This window comes from Lynx rufus, unplaced genomic scaffold (assembly GCF_022079265.1).
Source record: "Lynx rufus isolate CCGP_SWC_20201006 ecotype Redwood Valley unplaced genomic scaffold, mLynRuf1.p SCAF_6, whole genome shotgun sequence".
In the NCBI taxonomy this organism is placed as follows: domain Eukaryota; kingdom Metazoa; phylum Chordata; class Mammalia; order Carnivora; family Felidae; genus Lynx; species Lynx rufus.
Window position 1 is genome coordinate 125,812,456 of NW_025814878.1, and position 23,354 is coordinate 125,835,809.

Genomic DNA, 23,354 nt, shown 5'->3' on the forward strand with positions numbered 1-23,354 from the left:
GAGAATAAGCCCTGAGATAGAATCTAAGTGCTGAAAAGATCTGGAGCAACCCATAGAGCAGCATTTGGTTAGCAACCCAGCAGTGCTCACAGTTAAATCAGAGTAGCACGGGGTGCCCTTTGCACATGGTGTTAATATCTGGTATTCTACATCATCATGGTTCTATGATGACACTGGTGAAAATTGGCACTCGCATAGCACTTAGAGTTTGGAAAGAGCCTTCTCACATATCCCCCCGCTAGGAGGACTTAACCATTGACCCCATCAGCTAAGCAGGCCGGCATGTTTCCTTTTAGAGAATGAAATGTGGCACATATGAATTTTGCCAAGCCCAATTTAGGCCTCCATTGTCACCTGCTGTTTCCCAAAAGTCACCCCGATGACATGGGGACAGTCCCAAGATAAAGCTGAAGTGTCAGAGAGAGGTCAGCAGTCCCCTTCTGGCCCATCCCTTATATCCATCTGCTTAGCTTTGATGCAAGCATTCCAAAGGATGCTTCTGTTTGGATGTCCAATGAGATGGGGCTCTGTTGGGGACCAGATGTGCTAGAATTCAGGCCCTGCTTCTTTGGCTTTCCAGGTTTTTCTAAAGAAAACCTTTGTTGAGCTATTGAGCATCTGTTAGCTTTTCTAGAGGAAGGGTGTGGATGAGAAAAAATACTAGAAAATCTTATATAAAAGTATCTTTACTTATTCCTAGTATTATCTGTTTGTCCATTTACTTTACCATGTTCTCCTGAAACTCATACACCCTAAGCTGTCTTCATGCTTGGAGTGTAAAGGCTGCTCTGAATACCTTGGGACCTTCCGCTCATGATGGTAGCCTGTTGCTTTCCATCACACATACTCATGATCTTTACTTTGATAGCACTTTTAGATTAATAGTGCAATTTTGAGACCTTTCAAGAAGATCGTTTTCACCTACGTCTCTTCTTGGGTTAAAGACAGTTTTTACTGTTCTTACTTGAATTTCGTCCACTTAGAAGTCAAAGTCAAACATCATCTCTTGAAAGCCCACCAGAAATGTTTTCAGGGTCTGAAAGATGGTACAGTTTGGTACAGGCATTGGCCCACTCGCTGCTGCTAGTTTGGAAATTCCATATTCTGCTCTATATGTTTTGGCAATTGCGTTGCTGGCAGTCATAGTCCGTCTTCTGTGTATATGGTGACTTTTCTGTGTTCTATCATGGTGCAGTCTTTGGAAGCCATTTAGATTGAGAATTCATTCCCAACTTTAAAATTAAGTTCCTCTTGATAATAAGCAATATCACAACATACTCCTCTGTTTGCAGATAGGCAAAGTTTTGTTGTTGTTTTAGTTCATGTGTTTCATCCTGACTTAAGTAGCCTTAGGTTGTGAAGAAATGCATCTTTGAATCAAGGGAAAAAGGCAATGTTGCATTAGAGTTGGATTTTGAAACTGAGAAAGATTTCTTCAGGCCACCCAAAACCCAAGCTAGTAGAGTGCCTGGGAACAATCTCAGATTGAATTATTGCTTGAACTAAATTTTTGGCCAAGTTCACCGATATAAATATACAATATAAAATTGTTTCAGGAGAGAAAATAACTTTCAAAGGGCAAAAACACATTTCTCCAGAATATTTAGTTTGTTAGTGCTCTTCAGAACCATTCATAGAGATAGGGAACACAGGAATAAGCGAGGGAAGGGGAGTTAGGAGGAGTTCAGGTGTGGACATGTTCGAAGCATGAGTGGATGACCAAGAGGCAGTGGGATATGAAAGTTTTCAGCTCAGGGGCGCCTGGGTGGCTCGGTTGGTTAAGCGGCTGACTTTGGCTCAGGTCATGATTTCATGTTTTGTGGTTTCAAGCCCCACATTGGGCTCTGTGCTGACAGCTCAAAGCCTGGAGCCTGCTTCGGATTCTGTGTCTCCCTCTCTCTCTGCACCCCTCCAGCTCATGCTCTGTCTCTGTCTCTGTCTCTCTCTCTCAAAAATGAATAAACATTAATTTTTTTTTAAATGAAAGTTTTCAGCTCAGCATAATGGTCTCACTAAAGTAATAGATATTAGAGATCCTAAGTGAACTTGTGAAGTAGATTAGATAGCCTCGCTGTGTAAGAATAGAAATACATAATTGACCCAGTATCATTTATTGAAATACTATCCTTTTTCCATGCACTTCAGTGGCGTCTCCAATATAAACCAGGTAGCCATGTTTGTGTGGGTCTGGTCCTGAGACCTTCATTCAATTCCATTGATTGACTTTTCTTGCACCAATCTTATACTCTTCATTCTCTCAGTTTTATAAGAAGTCTTGAAAAATGGTATCTAAATTCTTCAGATTTTGAGACTTTCTCAGCTACTTATGGCCTTTTGCATTCCCGTATAAATTGTAAAATCACCATTTTAATTTCCACAAGGAAACTTGCTGGGCTTCTAATTGCAATTGCATTAAATCTAGAGATCAATTTGGAAAGAATTGACTCTTACGAATATTGAATGTTCCAGTCTAAGAATGTGGTATTTATTTAGGCTTTCTTTCACTTTTTTCAGTAATTCTTTATAATTTTTTGTGTCTTGGATATTTTTATTACATTATTCTTATTTATAGAACATTATAATATTCCAGGTTTTGAAGATTTTTTATGCTATTGTAAATATTATTAGCTTTTAAAAATTTTGGTGTCTGATTATTTTTGCTCACATATAGAAATACAATTGACTTTTGGATTTTTTTTAAGTTTATTTATTTATTTTTGAGAGACAGAGAGAGAGGGAGACAGAATCCCAAGCAGGCTCTGTGCTGTCAGCACAGATCTCAATAGGGGGCTCAAACTCACGGAACTGTGAGATCATGGCCTGTGCTGAAGTCAAGAGTTGGATGCTTAACCAACTGAGCCACCAAGATGCCCTTATTTTTGTATGTTGATCTTATATCCAGCAACCTTGCAAATTCACATATTCATTCTAAAAATTTTTTTGTGCAAAATTTTGGAATTTCTATAATCTTGCCATCTATAAATATCAGTTTTATTTCTCCTTTTGTAATTCTTATAGTTTATCTTCCTCTGTTTTTCTTGTTTTTATTATGCTAGCTGGACATCCAGTAAAATTTTGAATTTGATTCAGATTTCTGTCTCAGATTAGAAATCCCTATGATATTTTGAATCTTATAGGGGGAAGACTTAATATTTTATCATTAAGGATGATGTTTGCTAAAACTGTTTTTGTAGATAATCTTTATTAGAATAAAGAAGTTCTCTATTTCTGGTTTGCTAAGAGTTTTTTAATGTTAGAAATTGGTGTGAAATTTTATTTAAAAAATTCTGAATTTGGGGGGATGATTATATGATTTTTTCCCTAAGTATTAATGTGATATACTACATTAAATGATTTCCAAATGTTAAACCAACCTTACATCCCTGGAACAAGCTTAACTTGTCATTTATTATCCTTTTTATACAAGGCTTGATTCAGAGATCATGTCTGATAACTCTATTGTCTAGATCACCTATGGGTCTGTTCCCATTATCTATTTGTTCCCTTGATTTTTCCTCATTTGGTTTTATTTCTTGGCATGCCTGATACTTTTTAAAAAATAAATTCTGGAAATTATTTATGGAAAATATTCAATAGACACTGTTATCTCTTTCCAGAGTGGACTCTAAATTCTTCTGGAAGGCAGACAAAATACACCATGATCATCTTGTTCTTTTGTTCCAATGGGGGTATTTCAGGATGTGTTAAGGATTATCTGTTTTTGGTTTTTCCCTTTCTCCTAGAGCTTAGCTCTTCAGGGAGTCTCAGCTGAAAGTCTAGGATGTTTACCAGAACTCCTCTTCCTTGGTGGGCTCTGAGCTTTAGTATTTAACTCCCCAGAATGAAGAAACTGCCAAAAACTCTGCTTTGCTTTTTGCCTTTTAAGCAGTTTCTCTTTGTTTTCTCAACTTCTTACTCCAGGCATACACAGCCTAATATTTGGCAAATATCTCACACGGAAACATTGGACTTCAAGGTATACAGGACTTAAAGATCCAAGGCCCTAGAGGAAGTGAACCCAAACTTCTGTGAGCTCACTTTTATGCAGCCCCTTTCCTCTGAGACCTTAGCCCTTCAAGCCCTCGCTTTCTGAAACTCCAGTTTTTATCCTCAGTTACAGATACTGTTCCAAGCTATAGGCTCCTGCTCCTTTCTGATACACATGCATCAGGCTAGGAATTATCCAATGTCCTGAAATGAAAAGGCAATACAAAGAGAATACAAATGCGGGGCTCACCTCCATGTGTTTTTCTTTTTCTCTGTGAAATTGACCCATCAAGAGTTGACTGTCCTATTGCTCTAAGATGACGACAAATGAGCTTTTTTTTTCCCCAGTTGTTCTTAGTGGGAATGTTAGTTTGCTACATTATAACCAGAAGCCTGTGTCTCTGAATCATAGTATTTTTATTATTTTTATGGTGAAATCTTTATAATGAATCCCTACAAATGTTGCTTTTGATTTATTAACCAAATGGTGTTGTTTTGGGAACAGGACCTGAACCTGGTACTTGATCCAGTTCCAGGATCTAGGAGAGCAATTTCCTTCGAATAGCATTTCTTATAGATTGATTGCTCTAAAAATGCTGTTGGGTTTTCAGTGCTGCTTGCTGAAGTGACACGAACCTTTATCTTCACTGAGGTAAAGGTGAGATACCTGAGACTATGTTCTTTTTTGAAGAGAAGGGCAAATTTGAGAAAGCCGGGATTAGAGAACCTCATTGTACCTGGGGCAGAGGGAAATCAAAGCCCTTTATCACTGTACCAAGCCACACCTGTTTCTCTTTCTGTATCTGGCTTTCACAGGTATGATCCTCAGGGACTCCTGAAATCTTACTTGCCGACTTGATAATCTTTGGCACACTCAGCGTGGGCCTCAGACAAGCATTGAACTTTTCAGTATTTGTTCCTTTGCCCCTGAAAAAGGGACAATACAGCTGACCCACAGCTCAGGTTATATAACTAGTTAGTTTCATCTCTTTAGTGAAGTCATACCTAGAATGGTCTACTGGAAATTCAAGAAAAAAATTCAAGCAGCTACTGAACCTTACTCCTTAGCCAATCTAAGTTCTGTTCTTTGCATAGGCACAATGTAGAAGAGAATATTACAGAAAGGAATTGAGGTTATCATAAAGAGTTGGATATACTCAAAAGAATGCTCCACTTGGGGGAAGAGGGGGAGTCAGGGTGTGGCGGGCAAGAGAAACTGTTGTTTGGGGACTGTTACCAAGTGGTAACTTGGTAAACATGAAAATAGGTCTTTATTTCTGGAAACTGTGCCTTCCATATTATTCGTTCCCAGAAACAGATTGCCTTAATCATGTGCATATTCTTCTCTTTCTTTCTTTCTTTTTTTTTTAAGTTCATTTATTTATTTTGAGAGAGAGAAAGCATGAGCAGGGGAGGGGCAGAGAGAAGAGAGAGAATCTCAAGCAGGCTCCATCTCAGAGCCCTATGTGGGGCTCAAACCCACAAACTGTGAGATCATGATCTGAGCCGAGGTTGAGAGTTGGATACTTAACTGACTGAGCCACCGAGGCACCTTAGTCACGTGAATCTTCTTACCAGGATGTCCAGCCTTGTGGGAGGCTGGCCATGGTAGTAGCTAAGACTACCTTGCAAGACATCTGGGGTTGTTGTTGTTGTTGTTGTTGTTGTCGTTGTTGTTGTTTTTTAAAGAAAAGTCACAGATGAACAGCATTTTTCCTGTTTTATTTCCCTAGATCATACAGGATATGGAAATGTAGGATTGGTGATGACAATGACAGCGTAACATTTGCACATAACATGTTTAAAAGCCGGCTGGATTTCTCATTCAGTCTGTGCTTGATCACTCGAGCATGTTGGAGTATATACCCTAGTGAAGGAGAACATTATTTTGCAGGTTAGATAGCTGTGAATTTGTGGAAAGTCATCCGCTTTACCTCTCTCTGTCCTCGACACAGAGAAGTGGGCCTTCTAATGATACCGCTGTTTTGGACTTGATCTTGCTTGTGATTCTGATTATTAGTCTAACTTGATAACTCCCTGAGGGTAAGGCCAATCCATAAGACAATCAAACATTTACTCTGTGAGCATTCTACATTTGCTTTGTACTGTTTTAAGGAGAGGAGCAAGAACTCTCAAGAGCAGTTAGCTTTGAACCTTAAGTCTAAAAAGCATGTGAAGGTAATGCTAGTCCTATTCAAGGGAGGGGGACTATGCTGTAGGTCAGTGGCTCTACAGTGTCATTCCCAGACCAGCAGCATCACCTGGGAACCTTAGAAATGCAAGTTCTCAGGCCCCATGCCCCGAAACTCTGGGGGTGAGCCCAGCAGTCTGTGTGTTAACAAGCTCTCCCGGGGATTCCAACAGGAAGCCAGCTGAACTTGAGAACCACCGCTCTGATGATTGATTAAGAGCATGTGCACCACTGAAGCAAAGTTGCCTGGGTTCAAATCCCAGCTCTACGCTTACTGGCTGTATGACTGCGAGCAAGCTTCTTAACCTCTTTGTGCCTTAATTTCCCTATCTGTAAACCTGTGATGGTATCCCTGGCGTTTACCTCTTATGGTGGTTGTGAGGCATTAGCATGTGTAAAAGCATTCAGGTAGTAAACAGCATGTAAGGGCTAGCTAGGTTAATATTCTGTCAGCAAAATGACTTGTATTCGTTTGTTGAAGATGGAATATTCCATACAGAGTTAAGGTGCCTTTGCCATTTGAAACATCTCTTTATACCATGCTAGTCCTTGAGGTGAAAATTAGTTAATAGAAAGTGGCATAAAATCAATGAGAGCTTAGATAATTATATAATAATAATGTGCCTTCACCCTTGTTACTCAAATTGATGTGTGTGTAGCAGTTTACACTGATTCGTAGGGCTGTTTTCAAATATCCTATTCTTTTCTGTCCTTTTAGTGATAAAAGTTTAAACATAATTCTCTATATATGATATGTTATGTAAGAAGAAAGTAAAAATGCTGCTTTACTATCTCACTTTCTAAAATGATTGGCTTTTGACTTCCATTCTTTTTGAAGTTTAAATTCACCTCATTGCGTATAAAGTCAGTTCATCACTATAAGAATGTCATTTCGTATCTTAGTTTACCATTAAGTCTAGACATAGGTAGATGAATGTTCTGAACAAATAAAGGCACAAGACCACAGGCTCACCTTATCAAATATTTCATAAATCTGCTTGCTTCAAACATCTAAATTCTACTTTATCAAGAACATTTCTAGTAAAATGGTGAGTAGTAAGCAAAGTTGCACCTTGTCTAGGGCAGTATGACTGTAATGGGTGCCGTTTGTCAGGAAAGACCAAAGCTGGCCACTAGGAGCTCAGATACTTCCTGCTCTTCCCTGGGGGTGAAAAAGAAAGAGACCCACTATGTTCGCCATGGGTCTGCCTCTCAGCCTGACGGAGTGTCACCTACAAGGGCAGGTGCTTTGGAGGCTGTGCAATGGGAGGGACCACGTAGAGGTGACCTTGCCCATCAACACTAGTTCCACAAGTCTTTGCAAGTGACTTGCTGGTCAGTCAACTCTAGCCCCAAGGTGAATTTGTGAAATTTTCTAGAAATTTCTACATTTTCTAGAAATCTCTTGTTAGGCTTATTAATTGTTAAGAACTTAATTTTCCCAGGATGATCACAGTATGAGGAAACTCATTCCCTCAGGTTAGATAACACTGAGAATAAAGTTACTGTATCCTTGAAGATGGAATGCATATTTAGCATGAAACATGGGGTTCTGTGAGTTGATAGAGAACAAAATAGGCAGTAAATTATTTTTGTAAAAAATTTTTTAATGTTTATTTATTTTTGAGAGACCAAGAGACAGAGTGTAAGAGGGGGAGGGGCAGAGAGAGAGGGAGACACAGAATCCGAAGCAGGTTCCAGACTCTGAGCTGTCAGCACAGAGCCTGACTCAGGTCTCAAACTCACGAGCTGTGAGATCATGATCTGAGCCCAAGTCAGCCACCCAACCAACTGAGCCACCCAGGCGCCCCAGTAAATTCTTTCAAAATTGTCTCTCTCTCATTTCAGAATCTTCTTTCATGGTATATTAACTTGAGTATGTCAGTCATCCAAGTAGGAAGTCCAAATAGTCCAGTCATGGCAGTCACTTTGGCCAGACCCTAGGATTCTTTATCCACTGGTTATACATGTTTTAGATAAGATTCAGAAGCGAATCCTTGTATTTAAAAAAAATTTTTTTTTTAATGGCAGTCACTTTGGCCAGACCCTAGGATTCTTTATCCACTGGTTATACATGTTTTAGATAAGATTCAGAAGGGAATCCTTGTATTTAAAAAATTTTTTTTAATATTTCTATTTATTTTTGAGAGCAAGAGAGTGAGCAAGCACGAGTTAGGGAGGGGCAGAGAGAGAGAGAGAGGGTTACACAGAATCTGAAGTAGGCCCCAGGGTCTGAGCTGTCAGTCAGCACAGAGCCCGACGCAGGGCTCGAACCCATGAACCATGAGATCATGACCTAAGCTGAAGTTGGACACCTGTCCGCCTGAGCCAACCCAGCGGCCCTGAGGCTACACTTTTATAGTAAGGAGACTTAAGAAGGTTATATGTCATTGAAGAAAAGTAAATAGATGTTGGTGAGACCTGACCCACTTCATTGACTTGCCATAAATAATGTCTTTTTTTAAATGTTTATTTATTTTGAGAGAGAGAGCTAGAGTGAGTGTGAAGGGGGGAGGGACAGAGAGAGGGGGAAAGAGAGAGAATCCCAAGCAGGTTTTGTGCTGTTAGCGCAGAACCCAGTTTGGAGCTCGATCCCATGGACCATGGGATCATGATCTGAGCCGAAATCAAGAGTCAGGCACTTAACCAACAGAGCCACCCAGGCGCCCCAAATAGCGTCTCTTAAATACCTGAGTTATTGGAAACATTGAGGGTGAGCTAATGAAGTTGTTCCTTTTGTTTTTTGTTTGTTTTTTTAATTTTTCACCCTGGCTGGGTGAATATGTGTCAGTAGTGTTCTCAGTCTAAACAGAGAATATTCTGCGTGGGAAGAAGAGTAGAGTAAGACTGAGAAGGTCCCTAGAGTTCAGCAGATGTCAGCCATCTTTGGTCCCTTCCTGTGTGCACCTTTCACCTCTTCCTCCCTGGCCTTGATAGGAGAACCTGCTCGTGATTTCTGATCACATGCCAGCTCCAAGTATCTTAACACGTTTCTGCATCCAGCTGATGTTGGCATTGGTGTGCAGTAGATTTGAACCCTTACCTTATTCTAAGCCCTGGTGCAGTAGTTTTCAACCTGGGCCCTGTGCTTTTCTTGACTCTGCTTTTGAGATATGTGGTGGCCAAGAGTGTGGGCTCTGATTGTAAGTTCTGGTCACCCCACTTAATACCTGTATGACTTTTGATATACCTCACCTCTCTAGGCTCCATGCCCTCAGCTGTAGGAGAGAAACAGTAATAGGACCTGCCTCTCGGGGTCCCCAAGGAATAAAGGAGAGGCTCTGGGTGCACTCTGCATATCGAAAGCACACAGTGAATAGTAGTTGTTCCTTGTCCATTTAGTCCCATCATGTTAAGCGCATGCTCTAGCTCACCTTCTTCCCATGGGACCCAGGCATCGAAGATTCAAAGAACATCTGAATTTGAGGCTACCTCACTGCTGGTGAGCCACAGAGTTTTCCATCTTTCTGGACTCAGCTGCCAGGCTGTGTTTGTGTATGCCACTGGTCTCCTAAGCAGTGAGGACCAGCGTTCTCACTGCACGGCCTGGGAAGGTGGTGGAGAGACATCACAGATGCCCGGGGACCCGGCGTGACTCAGGAGCAGTCAGGAGAGAACTTCAGGCTCCCTGTGTCCACAGGTCTCCACTAACCCCGAGGAGTTATCATGCTTTCCACGTCATGATTGTTAATCCTTCCCGTCAACACTTCCCCCTTTACCCCAAGTTTAGTTTCTGATTCATGTTTTCCCCTTTTCTCCTCTCTGCTTTCTCTCCTATTGTGGACGATGGACTTGTGTCCCATCCTGCTTTCTCTTGTAATAGAGGCCCATTTCCATTATTATAAACCCGACTTTTTCAAAATAAAAGTTCATTCTAGCTCTTCATACCATCTCTGCCACACTCCTGTCCCAGACTGAGGTTTTCTGCATCCTTGTTACAAGGCCTTAAGAATCGTTTGCCAGGTCCGTCATCGAAGCTCTGTAGATAGTGACAGAGGACCCCCTTCGCCTCAGGGGCAGCGTGGCACCCTGAAATTCTCACTATGTCTTCATCCTCAAGGGTGCCGCTCTGACATGGACACGTCTCATGCTGCCTTCGGGACATTTTCCCACATTGCTGTCCATAGCGTCTGTGTTATTTCTGGATGAGGGTCTTCTCCAACCTTCTAGATCAGAATTTATGTCTTTTTATATCTTCACTTCAAAGCTTTGGACTTGCACTCCCCTCTTGCTGTTTTCCATGAACACCCCCATCTCCCTGCTTACAGTTACCTCAGTCCTGGGGGGTAATTTGTCAACAGGAGGTATGACACATGCACATCGGAGAGCACTTTAAAGATGGCAGGCCCAAGAGTGGCCCCCTGCGGACCCTGGTCAGCAGCTGAGTAAACTACTTTTAGCTCTACCTACTGTTTTAAGCTTGGAAAAGATGACAATAGAACTTCCTTCTAACTCTAAGCCATGTAAACAGGAAAAATTGTTTCCCCTCAGAAACCTAAAATGTTTAACTTAGACATTTTCACTGGCCTCACAGATATTTGATGGGATAGAAATGCATTTTATTCATTTGCCACAGGCTGTCTTTCATATTGATCTCAGAAGGCAGCATGATAGTATGGAAAACTCCGAATCTGTTTGCTTTCTTCTTGCTTGCTAGGCTTTTTTAAAAAAAAATTTTCTAACAATTATTTATTTTTGAGAGACAGAGCACGAGCAGAGGAGGGGCAGAGAGGTAGGGAGACACACACAGAATCCAAAGCAGGTGCCAGGCTCTTAGCTGTCAGCACAGAGCCTGATGCAGGGCTCAAACACATGAACTGCAAGGTCATGACCTGAGCTAAAGTCTGATGCTTAACCTCCTGAGCCACCCAGGCGCCCCTTGCTAGCCAGTTCTTTTACTTACTAGCGTTTGATCTTAGCTGTATGTCTGAAACCTCACATCTGAGTCTCCGTTTCCCCAGCTATATAATGATATGCTGTTAGCTTTCAGGATTGTTGTTAAGGAAAGCAAAGTGGATGAAAGCCTTTTATAACCAATTTTGGTGTACGACATTAGTATTGTGATACTAATCTTAAATTCAGTATTTAATTCTAGTCCTTTTTCTATCCTGTAAAATATGGCACCAGGAGATTTGAATCTTTCCATGGCCAAAGTGGTTCCCCTTCCCTGTCATGGGAATTCCTGGCCATTTCGTGCCAGTGATCCTGGGATGTCAACTCAGATTCAGCATGTCCCTGAAACACATGAAGGGGACTGTCCCTTAACACTGCTCTATCACGACGTGTGCAGGAGCAGGAAGAAACCCTTACTCCACTTTCCCACAATTCCTAGGGTTATGTTAGTTGAAAACTGTAAGCAAAAATTATGTCCATATGTATAGATAGACAGAGATACATATATAAAACTACTCCCTGGGTATGGATTCTGAGTTTGCCTACAAGAACCCCAGCCATGGCTCACAGCTGTGCTGGGATGAACTTTAAAATCACTCAACATACACCCGTGGCTATACTGTCCGCACGAGGAAGGACCCCACACTCAGCAAGGACCACTCACAGGCCTTAATTAAAAGCAAGGGACTAAAGATTACTCATAGATACGATGTGGCTTCTTGTTTCTCATTATTTCATGGGAACTAACATGTGAAGATTATCATGCCCTAATTTTACAAAAAAAAAAAAAATGAACAAAGCACAACTTTTTTCGTTTTTTGCTCACATGAATCTTGATTTTAATATTTTCCTAATTCTTTTTTTCATGCCCCCCTTTCTCTCTTTTTAGAGTTCATTTGCCATAAAGGAAGCAACAATATGACTTCCTTTCCCTCCCTCCCTCTCTTCCTTTCCTTCCCTTCCTCCTCCCCCCCCTCCCTTATTTCAGAGAAAGACTTGGCATGAACAGCCCTAGCAAGGCCTTTGATGAAGTTGAGGGGTCCACCTATATTTGGGAGAAAACTCCTTGCTCTGAAGTGCCCTAGCAGATAGCCGTCTCCAGATTGTATTGTGTGTGTGAGCCAGAACCGTGGTAGGCACTGTATGTGGTGTCTCCTAGGTGAACCTGATCCGATGCTGGCATTTTCACTTTAATGCCAAGGCAGGACAGAGAGGATGGGCCAAGAAGGCGGTGTGGTACTCACCACGCTGTCTTTTCTCTCTTTCAGAGACTCTGACCTATTTTTGTTGGACACCCGCGTGGTGTGGGCCTCAGAAGAAGGCTGGCTGGAATTTGACATCACAGCCACTAGCAACCTGTGGGTCGTGACCCCACAGCACAACATGGGGCTTCAGCTGAGCGTGGTGACTCGGGATGGTAAGTTTGCTCAAATCGGCAAACACTTTTCATTCGTCTCCTTTGCAACAGTTATGGTAGAACCATGGTTTATAGTCAAGACCACGGCTCCAAGATGACCTCACTGACTATTCCCTCAGAATGGCTATTGAAAAGCAAAACCTGTCCCTGAGGTCTCCAGATACAAGTAGGTGGTCTGAGTTCCAGGGGCCACAATGGGAAGACAGCTCGTGGAGGCAGGGGGGGAGCCTAGTCTACCTCCTGACAGTTGGGTGGGTTTGCACAAGAACCCCTCCAGCACCCTATTCTCTTGCAGCACCAAAGCCCAGCAGCTCAGGGTCCTCATGCAGGTCCCAGACTGGGCACACTCTGCCTGTGAAGTCGCCTCACTGGTTGGCGACTCTATGATCTATATGATCAGATCTGATCAGATCTATATTATCAGGTCCCAGACTGGGCACACTTTGCCTGTGAAGTCACCTCACTGGCTAGAGACTCTATGACCTATATCATCAGAAAGAGAGAATGATCATGTAGGGGGAAGTCTATCCGGGATGGGCAAGCCTTGGGAGTTCACACCACCCCTGGCTCTAATTCATGGAACTTTGGAAGGAGTGTCTTGATTCTGCCCATCTGAGGGGAGTCATCAGGGCTCTGAGAGTGCACAGTGCTCTTCCCTCCTGCTCCTTCTTTGTGGCTGGCACCTGGGTGGCCAGGAAAGCTCAGGTCTACAGCTGCAGCAACAAGTTTCCATGGGTAAAGACAGGTGCGCTGTGCTTTGCCTTCAAGGACTCAACATCAACCCCCGAGCCGCAGGCCTGGTGGGCAGAGACGGCCCTTATGACAAGCAGCCCTTCATGGTGGCCTTCTTCAAAGTGAGTGAGGTCCATGTGCGCACCACGAGGTCAGCCCCTGGGCGGCGCCGACAGCAGAGCCGCAATCGCTCCACCCAGTCGCAGGATGTGTCGCGGGTCTCCAGTGCTTCAGGTAGGTTTGGGTGGAGCCTGGTTTTTCAGGAAGCCTAGTTGGCTCTTGGGCCTCAGCGAGAACAAGGACGTGTCGATGGTTTTAGCCGTCGCATGGCTTCTGCATGGCAAATACAGAAACCTAGAGGTGCCTCATCACAGCCACCAATTATCTGCATGGGTTCCTAGGGCCATCAGAAGGGACCATTTGTTATCCAGGTACTGAGTCTGCAGGCTGAAGACCTCCTGAGAGTCTCTTTTTCTGGAAAAGCATCCTTCTGGTTTTTTTTTCTTCCAACTCTTCTTTCATTCACGTAAAAATCCTGAGGACACCTAGGTTTTCTTCTAGTTGCATGACACCTGGGAGGTTGTGGTGCACAAGCAAACTTTGTATAGTTGCAGAAAATGGACTTGCATTTGTTGGTGCTCTTGGCTGAAAGTGATGGAAAGTCAGCTCAAACAGCCTTCTCTGATGGGTTTCGTTGGTTCATTGAACTGGGAAATCGAGGGTTCTGCCTTTAGGCATGGCTGGATCATGGGCTCACATGGTGTTAGGAGTCTTACTTTCTCCTTTTCAATTTTTCCCTTGTTGGTGGCATTCTTAGAAAGACTATCTCTAACATGGTGGTAAAGAAGGCAACCAACAGCTCCAGGATTTTATCACCCTTGGTTACCTCTGCTTCAGGAGAGAATGTCTCTCTCACAGTAGCTTAGTAGATAGCCAGGCTGAGGTCATGTGCTTGACCCTGGAGCTAGAGAATGGGGTCAGCTCCATCCTGCCCCAAACAGGCAGGTGCAAAGGGTGAGAGTCAATTGAGAGTCAATTGACACCACTACTTGTCAATTCAGTGGTTCTTCAGAGATGCCCACCCCACCATGCTGTGCCTTTTTTTGGGAAGTGGTATGGAAGTCCACTCTTCAATGTTTTGAAGTTCACATAGCTAGTAAGTGTTGAATTCCAGCAGAGATCCATCTTACTCTAAAGCCAAGGCTTGTAAGTTCTGGGTTTCCTCAAGCTGTTGAGCCAGCCCAGGATTCAAGCATGCAGTTGAACTTTTGCGGTAGGATTTGAAGCCGGAGATGTTGCTTCCCTTATTACTACCCTGTGACTGACTTTGGGCAAACCTAATCCATTCCAGATTCAGTTTATTCATCCATTAAGTGGGGATGCTTAACACTTGGTACATTTGCTGGGATTAAATGAGAAGTGTTTGATTTGGTCCATAATACTCAAAGATTAGTTACCTCCAATTGTGGGAAGTATGTTCTGAGATCATATGTTAGGATCGTTGGGAAGGATGTAAAAAAGATCTGGAAGATGCATTACTTCCTCCAGGTGACTGTTTAAAAGTGTCCTCATCAGTGGCCACAAAGAGTTCATGCAACTTCCCAGAGTACTCATCTTTTCTTTGGGAGGAATGGTCTTCATTTTAGAGTCTGACTTAATAAGCCATTTCTCTCCCCAGCAACTTAGCTGTGGGGCTTTGAGGACCTACCACCCAGGGTGACGTGACATTTTCCTGCTTGTCCTCCTGGTGTTTCTTGGAAGCATTGCCCAGCATGGGTGTTCCTGTGTTTATCACTAAAAACAGTGAGGGTTGGGTTTTTAAAAAACACAAAGAAGAAATGATTGCTTTTCTTTATTCGCTTCAGAGGGAGCCTGCTAAAGAGAGTTAATCATCTCAGTGTTTTAGGCTTCAATTAATGAATGAACTCCACTTTGGTACTGGGACCCCAGACACGAAGGCAGCACTGGGAATGCTGATTGCTTTTTAAAATTGAAATTTCACTTGATTTATTCAACACCCCCTCCCCGAAGTACACATGCCAGAGTTTTTCATTGGGAAGACAGGTCTCTGATTTGGGTTTCCATAATGTCACCCAATTATTCTTTTCCATGTCCCTTTCAACATTTTTTTTTTCAATTTGATAAGTTGCAATTAAATACGAGTATTAAAGTTGATCGAATGTGGAATAACAGGCAAGTATATCTGCTTTGTCTTGGTCTTCCCTCACCCCACCTCCCAACCCAGCACTTGCAAACACGCTTCACTCTTTTCAGTGGTAGTAGGATGAGAGAGTTCACAGCAAGTGCCTCTGGCCTCACCTGTTCCAAGGACAACCCCCAAGAGAGTGTGACTAAGAAGGACTCTCCTTCCCTCTTACTGTCTTCAAAGGCCCTCTCAAGCTGGTTCGAGAAATTGCTCAGGTTAGGCCCATTCAAGTGCTACTTTATATATTTAACATTTTCTTCATTTATCCCTGCTATTAATGGGAGCAGATACATAACGGAAGAGGTCACTCCTGGAGAAGGGAATTCCACAAAGATGGTCTGCTACCCAGAGAAATGGGCCATCCAGTTGGACTGTCCTTTTTTCTAGGCCACCATGGGACTAAACCTTCATGTCTTGCTGGACCTTCCTGAACCAGGTAGCTGCCACTGAGACAAAAAGTTGTGGTCTCTGGTATGACTCCAGGCAGGACTTTCCCTTTGTAAATCTTCTGGAAGTTTGAAGGGAGAGATTACTTTGCCTCTGCTGCCCCCCTTCTTCAATAGAGTGCTCCCAAGGAATTAATATTTCTCCACAGAAACAACCACCACCGGAAGCCCATCAGAGACCATCCTGCATCTGGGCAAAGAAGTTAACATAATCCATCAAATTGCCTGTCATCAGGGTGAAACATGGCAGGGAAATCTGTGGCTATTTTTGGAACAGAGCTGCAGATGCCTGGGCCGGTAGGACGAGTCCATAACAAGGGAAAGGCCAAGAGCCCCATCCACCTCCTCCCCACCGCCCACCGGAATCTGCTCTGACATCTGTACTTGGCCTTCAAGCCAGACTTTGCAAACACACGCACCGAAGCGTGGGTTTGGATCGAAGGCTCCCGGATGGTTTTCACTTGCCCTTGCTTCTTTGCAGCTGTCTGCTCCAAATGAATGATGGATGTTGGCTGTGTCGCACCTCTCCAGTGGGCTTGGACATCATCTGGACAGCATTGTTTATCACTTTTACACATGTTTTACTAGTGCTGGTCCAAGCCATGCTGTGCCGCCTACTGGCAATTTCAGTGAATCTGGCAGTTTTCAGCCTCCATTTCTCCCAGCCTACTGCTCTGTGACACCCTACCCTCCAGTTCCTTCTCTGGTGTGCTGGTCTTTCCACCTGCTGCCCCTCACCCTCTCTTATAGTAGCTTTTTCTTGGGGTTCATTATTTCACCTACTGGAGGACTGTGACAACACCTGGCCAATTCACTACTGGTGCCATGAACAAATGGCCTTGAGGGATGGATCCATGTGGTGATTCTAGATACCAACCTAGCTAATTTTCCCAGGATGTTTCCAAGACATCACTGAGGAGGGAGAAGTTGTTGGTGAGTCTGAGGTTTTTTGCCCCGCCAACCCACTAGCTGCCAACGCTGTGACTTAGAATTGTGCTTTGCTGTGGCAGATGATAGTGTGGGAACTCTTCTGCCACTTTTAACGATTTATGTAAAATTAGATGACCTTTAGGCCTCTTTAATCCTCATGTTTTTGTCGCTGCCACGCACCTCTGCCAACCATCTGTGAATCAACGACTACTCAAGACCCTGTCTGTCTTTTGGAATGAGTCCTTCATTGCTTCAGATGCTACCAGTTAGCATTTCTGAGTCCTTTCTTCTTCTGTGTCTTTCCAACCCACCCAGACATGTGCCTTTAAGGATCCTTGGGGGGAAATGTGGCTCTGGTACATTATAGATATGCCATTGACCTCATTGATAGTTCATATCTTGTATCTCATGAACTTCCTGATTGGGACCATTCAGTGCGCATCCAGCATAAAAGCAAGGTAACCGGACTGTGTCGCTTGCAAAACAGTGGTTTGGGTACTTTATTATGACTGTGAAATCTTGCTGCAGATCTCCGGGAACTCCGGTCTGCAGGCCGAGGGCCTCATTCTTACAGATCAATGTTTATTTGGCCTTTTAGTTCCTGGCAGGTGTCCCCACTAGCTCCTCATGTGCTTCTGGGGGTTGGCATGCCACAGCTGAGTGGGCTGACCCTCTGTGGCCATCCAAAGCTTGAGAAGAATGGACGTGGGTCAGGGCTTTGAGTTAGCTGTTTATGGTTCTTCAAAGGAATCGGGAATTGTAATTTGTCATTTTGATCTCAACTTAAAATTTTAGGGCCTGCGGCTTGGCTTCCAGATGTCTTGGTCAAGACAGGCCTGTTCAGGACTTTCTAAAATGAAATCAAGTCTTAATTCTTCACAGCTGTGGCCGACAGGCATGGTGTTAGTGATTCAACAGAGTCATTTCAAACTCCGTATTTATAATACTTGACTCTCCTTTACCATGAAGTCCCTTTGGGTAAAAGTTATCAAGGAGTGATAGGCTCCCCTTTACCCCATCCTTAGGTTTACCCCATGGGAATGTAATAACGGCCAGCAGTGCTGAAGGGAAATAATAAAGAAGCATAAACAGGAGCTGCAAAAACCTGAATGATCCATCAAGACCTGCTAAGCCCACAGGCAGGTCCTGGGGGCCAGGAGACTCTGTCTAGGAGGGAACATGGAGAGCAGAGGTGCTGAAAGCACAGGGAGTCTTAGTGTTCATGCTCAGTGTTGAAGAGAAGCCTGTGTCTGTTTTCAAGATAGTTAATCTCCACATTCTTTGATAATCGAGATAAAGGCTGAAAGTAGGCCAAAGTCCACCCCAATTAAATGAAGCAGGAGAGGCTGAGATTCCAGCACCCCAGAAGAATGGGACCTCCCTGTTGACTCTCAATCTAACCATCCAGGTTGTAAACCAAGTCTAGATTCTGAATATCAAGCTCCCTGCCCCCCAACATTCTGTGACGTTACTGAGACCTGAGATCAAGATCTCAGTGTGGTTCCACAAGGAGCTGGGCTTCCTCCAGCACGTTCTTAATGGCCAGGTTGATTCCATTGGAGGGGCGGGGTAGGGAGGGAGAGCCAGAGACTCTTGGATTAAGACAGGCTGATAAGGCTGGGCGATCTGGAAGGTGCAGCCAGATCAATGAAGACCAACGTGCCATTTCAACAGCTGCTAATGTTATACTTGCCCTTGTCATTCTAGGAGAGGAGGGAGATAAGAGTAGTCAATTGTTTCTCTGAAAAACCAGTTTTGAGACACCTGGGTGGCTCAGTCAGTTAAGCATCCGACTTCAGCTCAGGTCATGACCTTGCAGTTTGTGGGTTTGAGCCCCATGTTGGGCTCTTCGCTGACAGCTCAGAACCTGGAGCCTGCTTCCGATTCTGTCTCCCTCTCTCTCTCTGCCCCACCCAACTCATGCTCGCTCGCTCTCTCTTTCTGTCTCTCTCAAAAATAAAACATTAAAAATAACTTAAAACACGGGTTTCCTCTGGGAAGACTCTTTGGGCTCAGAAGAACGGGGAACCCAGTGTGGGGTGTGCCACCTGGTCCCCAGCCCCTGCCAGGTGTGTAGCCTGCTGAGCAGGGACAACAGCTGTGGGGTGAGCCCAGCACTGCTGAGCAGCCCTGTGCAGAAGCCCTGGCCGGGGTGGCGGCCACCTGCCTGCTTCCCTCCTTCCCACTCACCTGGTTACGTGTGGTTGCCTTGACCTTGTCCCTGGTCTGCCTGTCTCCTCTCTCCATGTCTTCCCTTTTGTTTCTCTCCTGTCCTCTTCTCCTGGCACTGGAAAGGATGGCAGGCAGGCTGCCTGGACACCTGGGACCCGGCTGGCTGCATGGCTCCCACTTTGGCACCATGGTCCCCACCCTTCCCACTCGCTGCCTGCCATGGAAGTCAGGATCATTGCTGGGCCCTTCCCTTCTCATCCAGGACTCATTCCCCTGAGAATCCCCTGATCTTTGGTGCCTGGGAAGCCTGCATTTCACTCCATGTAGCCGATCAGCTTCAGAAATAAGCCAGTGGTGGGGCCCAAGCTCTCCCCTCCTACAGCTCCTTTGTGCTTTACTGTCTTCATGGCTTTTTGGGGACGGGTGGCGGGGGGCAGCAAGGAATGTTGGATGTCCTCCTTAGGGTGTATGGGATATGACCGTTGTGTTCAGGACAGAACAAACGTGGTACACATGGCCACTGCCTAGGGACACGGATGCCTTGAGGAGGTGCCAGGCCAGCTGGCTGCTTACAGTGGGTCAGAAGCACCCTGTCCTCACTGTGCTGAGCAAGAGAACTGTCTCCCTGCAGTGTCCTGTGAGGCAGTGGTGGCCCCCACTGTCACAGGGGCTCACCCAGGCCCCCGTTAGTCCCACTAGTTCTTGTCTGTAGGTGAGCCGCCCCTCAGGCATCACAGGGAAGAAAGGAACGTAAGGTCGGGGAGTAGAGGCTGTCGCCGATGAAATTGAGTGTCAGAGCCGTGGGCCAGAAGCCGAGAAGACAGAGCGGCCAGCCAGAACCGAGGAGGCCGTGGCAGTCCGGCCGTAGCTGTCCAGGTGAGAGAGGCACTGGAAGGTGAAGCGGGGGCCGAGGACAAGTGAGTGAGTCAGCGAAGAGCTGCGTGTGGTGGGACCCACTGCGTCGGCCTCCAGTGGCCCATCCAGACAGAAACAGCCACCCCCACCCGCTCCCAGCAGGACTCTCGGATGTGGGAATGAGGTGGTGTCTGAAGCGCCGGGACGAGACGCGTGTCACCCTACCCTCCTGCCCATCAGCCTGGACTCCAGGGAACATACCTCCATAGAGCTCGTTCTGTGCTGCCCTCCGCCCCTCCCCCCGAAGCCTCCGCGGTGCACCTGTCTCCTGCACTACCCAGATCAACGAATAACACACACACCTGAGGCTTGGGAGATTGACTACTCCAAAGCAGCCACAGTGCAAAACGGGTGGCCCTGGCCACTGGGCATGGACGTGACACTTTCTGTGCCACTGGTTTAATGGCCCAGAAGGCCTGGAAGAGATGCAGGTGTCGCTCGGCAAAGTATGGGAAGAACAGAGGCTTATGGAGAACGCATTGTGTGTGGGAGCCTGGCCTTTGCCCCAGCCCCGCTCTGCTCATCCTCATTTCCGACCAGGACGGTGCCTTTCCCACAACAGAGCCTGGAAGATTTTGCCCAAGGATCTTCATTTGTGGGGGGCAAACGGGCAGGGCTGTCTTAGGTCTTTAAAGGTTCCCCCCTTCTCCCAGTGTGGGGCATCTGAAGCTTTTAAAGCTTGAAAATGTATGGTGAGGGCTGGGCACCTGGGTGGCTCAGTTGGTTAAGCATCTGAACTCTTGATGTCAGCTCAGGCATGATCTCACGGTTTGTGAGTTCAAGTCCCGTGTCAGGCTCTGTGCTGACGGTGTAGGGCCTCCTTGGACTCTCTGCCTCCCTCTCTCTCTGCCCCTCCCCTACTCGCACTTTCTCTCGGAAGGAAGGAAATGTGTGGTGAGGGAAAATGTTTCTCTCCTATTTAAAAGTAGACCAGGGAGCTACATTTTTCTGGTTATGAAAGAAATTAATCCTGGGGGCTTTTATGATTGGTAGATTTTGTCACCTGGTGACAGTTATTTGCCCCAACCCATCTATGGCTGGGCCCTGCTTATCCACGGTACTCAGGACAACCCCCTTGGGCCTGGTCTGGCTGGGCCAGAATCCTAGCTGGGCTGCTGGGCACTTGCCCTGCCCTCTGCTCTAGGCCAAAGAATCCCCTGGGATGAATGGAAGACAGATTTCACATTATGTGTTCAACTTTGAGAAACCTAGATTCCTTGAAGATGTGTCTCACCTCCCAGACCAGCCTTTGCCACATCTGCATGCCAGAATGCCCAGATAGCCCTGGTGGCAGGGGACCCATTTCCAGTGATCCTGGCTTGAGGGTCTGAGAGAGGGCTTGAATTCCCTGATGAGTCTCACGATGCATCAGACAGAGGACTGTTGCCCTTGGGGAGGTTTGTGTCAGCCTCGGGTCTGTTGCTCTGGTTTGTTTGTCTGTTACCTCTGTCCAGCAATATGGCTTCTTGTTTCTGCCTTCCCCTTGATTGGCGAGCCCATCTGGACAAAGTCATGTTGCCTTCCTTTCTCCCACTGAGAATTTACTGCAGGAACTTTCACTGGGCCTGTCCAGACCATTCATCTAAACAAATATCAAGGGGCCAGGGCAGGAGAATGTTTTTCTACAATCTCTCAGTCCTTAAAAACAAACAAACAAACAAACAAACAAACAAACAAACAAAATGGTGCGGGGCAGTGTAATTCCACTGCAGAGCCCAGGGCACTGACCCCTGAGTGGCAGACACAAGTATTTTGAGGAGCATTGACCTTCACAAATATTTATACACTCTCAGCCAGCACTTAACATGGAGTTATAAGGAAACTTAAGTGTGGCTTGAAAGTGTCTGTAGGAGGAAAAACAGGAGAGTTGAATTCCTCCCTTTCCTCTCTCCGGCCCCAATCTTTACTTAACAACAAAAATGCCAGTGTCTGGCTCTAAAAGAAATAGCTGTTCTTACGGAGAAAGTTCTCTTTGTTGAGCTTTGAGAGAGTCAAATTTGCAGGAGGCTCACAGACAGACCTACTGGTGAAGGTAGAGAAGCAGAGTCCTGCTCTATGACATCATGGTTGGTCTTTCTGGCAGCTGGCCCTCATCCCGAGCCTATCTAGGGACCCACGAGTTGGAACTATTAGGAGATTTCATGGTTTTTATAGCTCTGCCAGGATGTATATTCTTTATTATATTATACTGTCCATGTTCATCAACCTGGGAAGGAAAAGTGTCCCAGAAATCTCTGCCTTCCACATGGCGAACGGTTCCAAGCTTGACTTTGGAGAGATCATGGTCCCCAGCACAGAGAAGGCATTTGGGGGGAAGTTTACTTTGTGGGGACACAGGCCAACTGATGTTGGGTGGGGAAAACTCCAGACTGAGACTATAAGTAGGAAGATCATATAACTTAGCATCTAACCCAAGAAACCTTCAGGAGCACAAAGAACCAGAGCCTTGGAGTCTTCAAAGGTTGACCCCTGCTCAAAACTGGCAGGAAAGGAAGGAATGTGCACCCAGGAGGCCCAGGCCTGGGAGCCGCACACCCCCCCTTCTCCCCAAGTGCGTGGACAGAGCTTAGGCACATGGCCACACCTAACCGCAGTGGGAAATATCCAATAGCTGTGTGCCCAGGGGGTAGATGGAGAATATGGGTTTTTACTAAACAGACAGCAGCCCTCACCAGGCTGTTCTATGATAGGCCGGCCAGGCTGCTTCCTCGGGGACTTTGCATTTGTCATTCTCACCGTGCAGGTTATTCTTCCCCCAAATAGCTTCCTGCCTTACTCCCAATATGCCTGCAGGTCTCTGCTTAGAAGACATGTGAATGGAAAGACAGTCTCAGCAACCCATATGAGATAGTGACCGTCACTTCCCTTGCACCCTGCACTCCCTATCCCTTAACCGTGGAATAATAATTTAGCTAGTCAAGGCCCTTCTTGGCTACGTGAAAGAGAAACAGATTCTAATCAAAGTGCAAACTAATGTAAGAGTATCAAGAACTCCTCCAACCTACAACCAAACACAGGGAATCCAGTGAGGAAGCTGAGACCTAGTCACAAGGAGAGTGTGGTTTGGAATGCCGTTACCCTGAACACATGGCTGCCAAACTGCCCATTCTTGGCTTTCCCTTGGAGTCCCCTTCTCACGGGTCGGGGCATCTGCCTGGCATTAATGAAGTCATGAGCCTGTACTCAGTTGCCAGGGAAGAAAGGCAGGAGCTATCTTGTGGGGGATCGGGCCTTGATTTTCACCTGTCTATGAATTCCCATCTCATTCCAAATGAGAGGTGAACCTGGGAGCTGGGTGGCCCAAACAAGAAGTATCCACCATAGCTGGGTATGGAATTCAGGGTTGACAGCATCATTCTTATGGTATTAAACCTTTTATGTTGTATATTTTTGTTGCTAGGAAGTTTGCTGTCCATGGGGCACCTGGGTGGCTCAGTTGGTTAAGCATCCAACTCTTGATTTCAG

General features: G+C 45.3%; 1 protein-coding gene across 1 annotated transcript in view; it reads left to right on the forward strand.

Annotated features, from left to right (window-relative positions):
• Positions 1–23,354, forward strand: part of BMP6 (bone morphogenetic protein 6) — a 156,188-nt gene that overhangs the window by 128,589 nt on the left and 4,245 nt on the right. The window contains exons 3-4 of the mRNA XM_047102845.1: positions 12,340–12,488; positions 13,257–13,454. Coding sequence (XP_046958801.1) covers positions 12,340–12,488; positions 13,257–13,454 — 347 coding nt within the window. The remainder of the gene's footprint in view (positions 1–12,339; positions 12,489–13,256; positions 13,455–23,354) is intronic.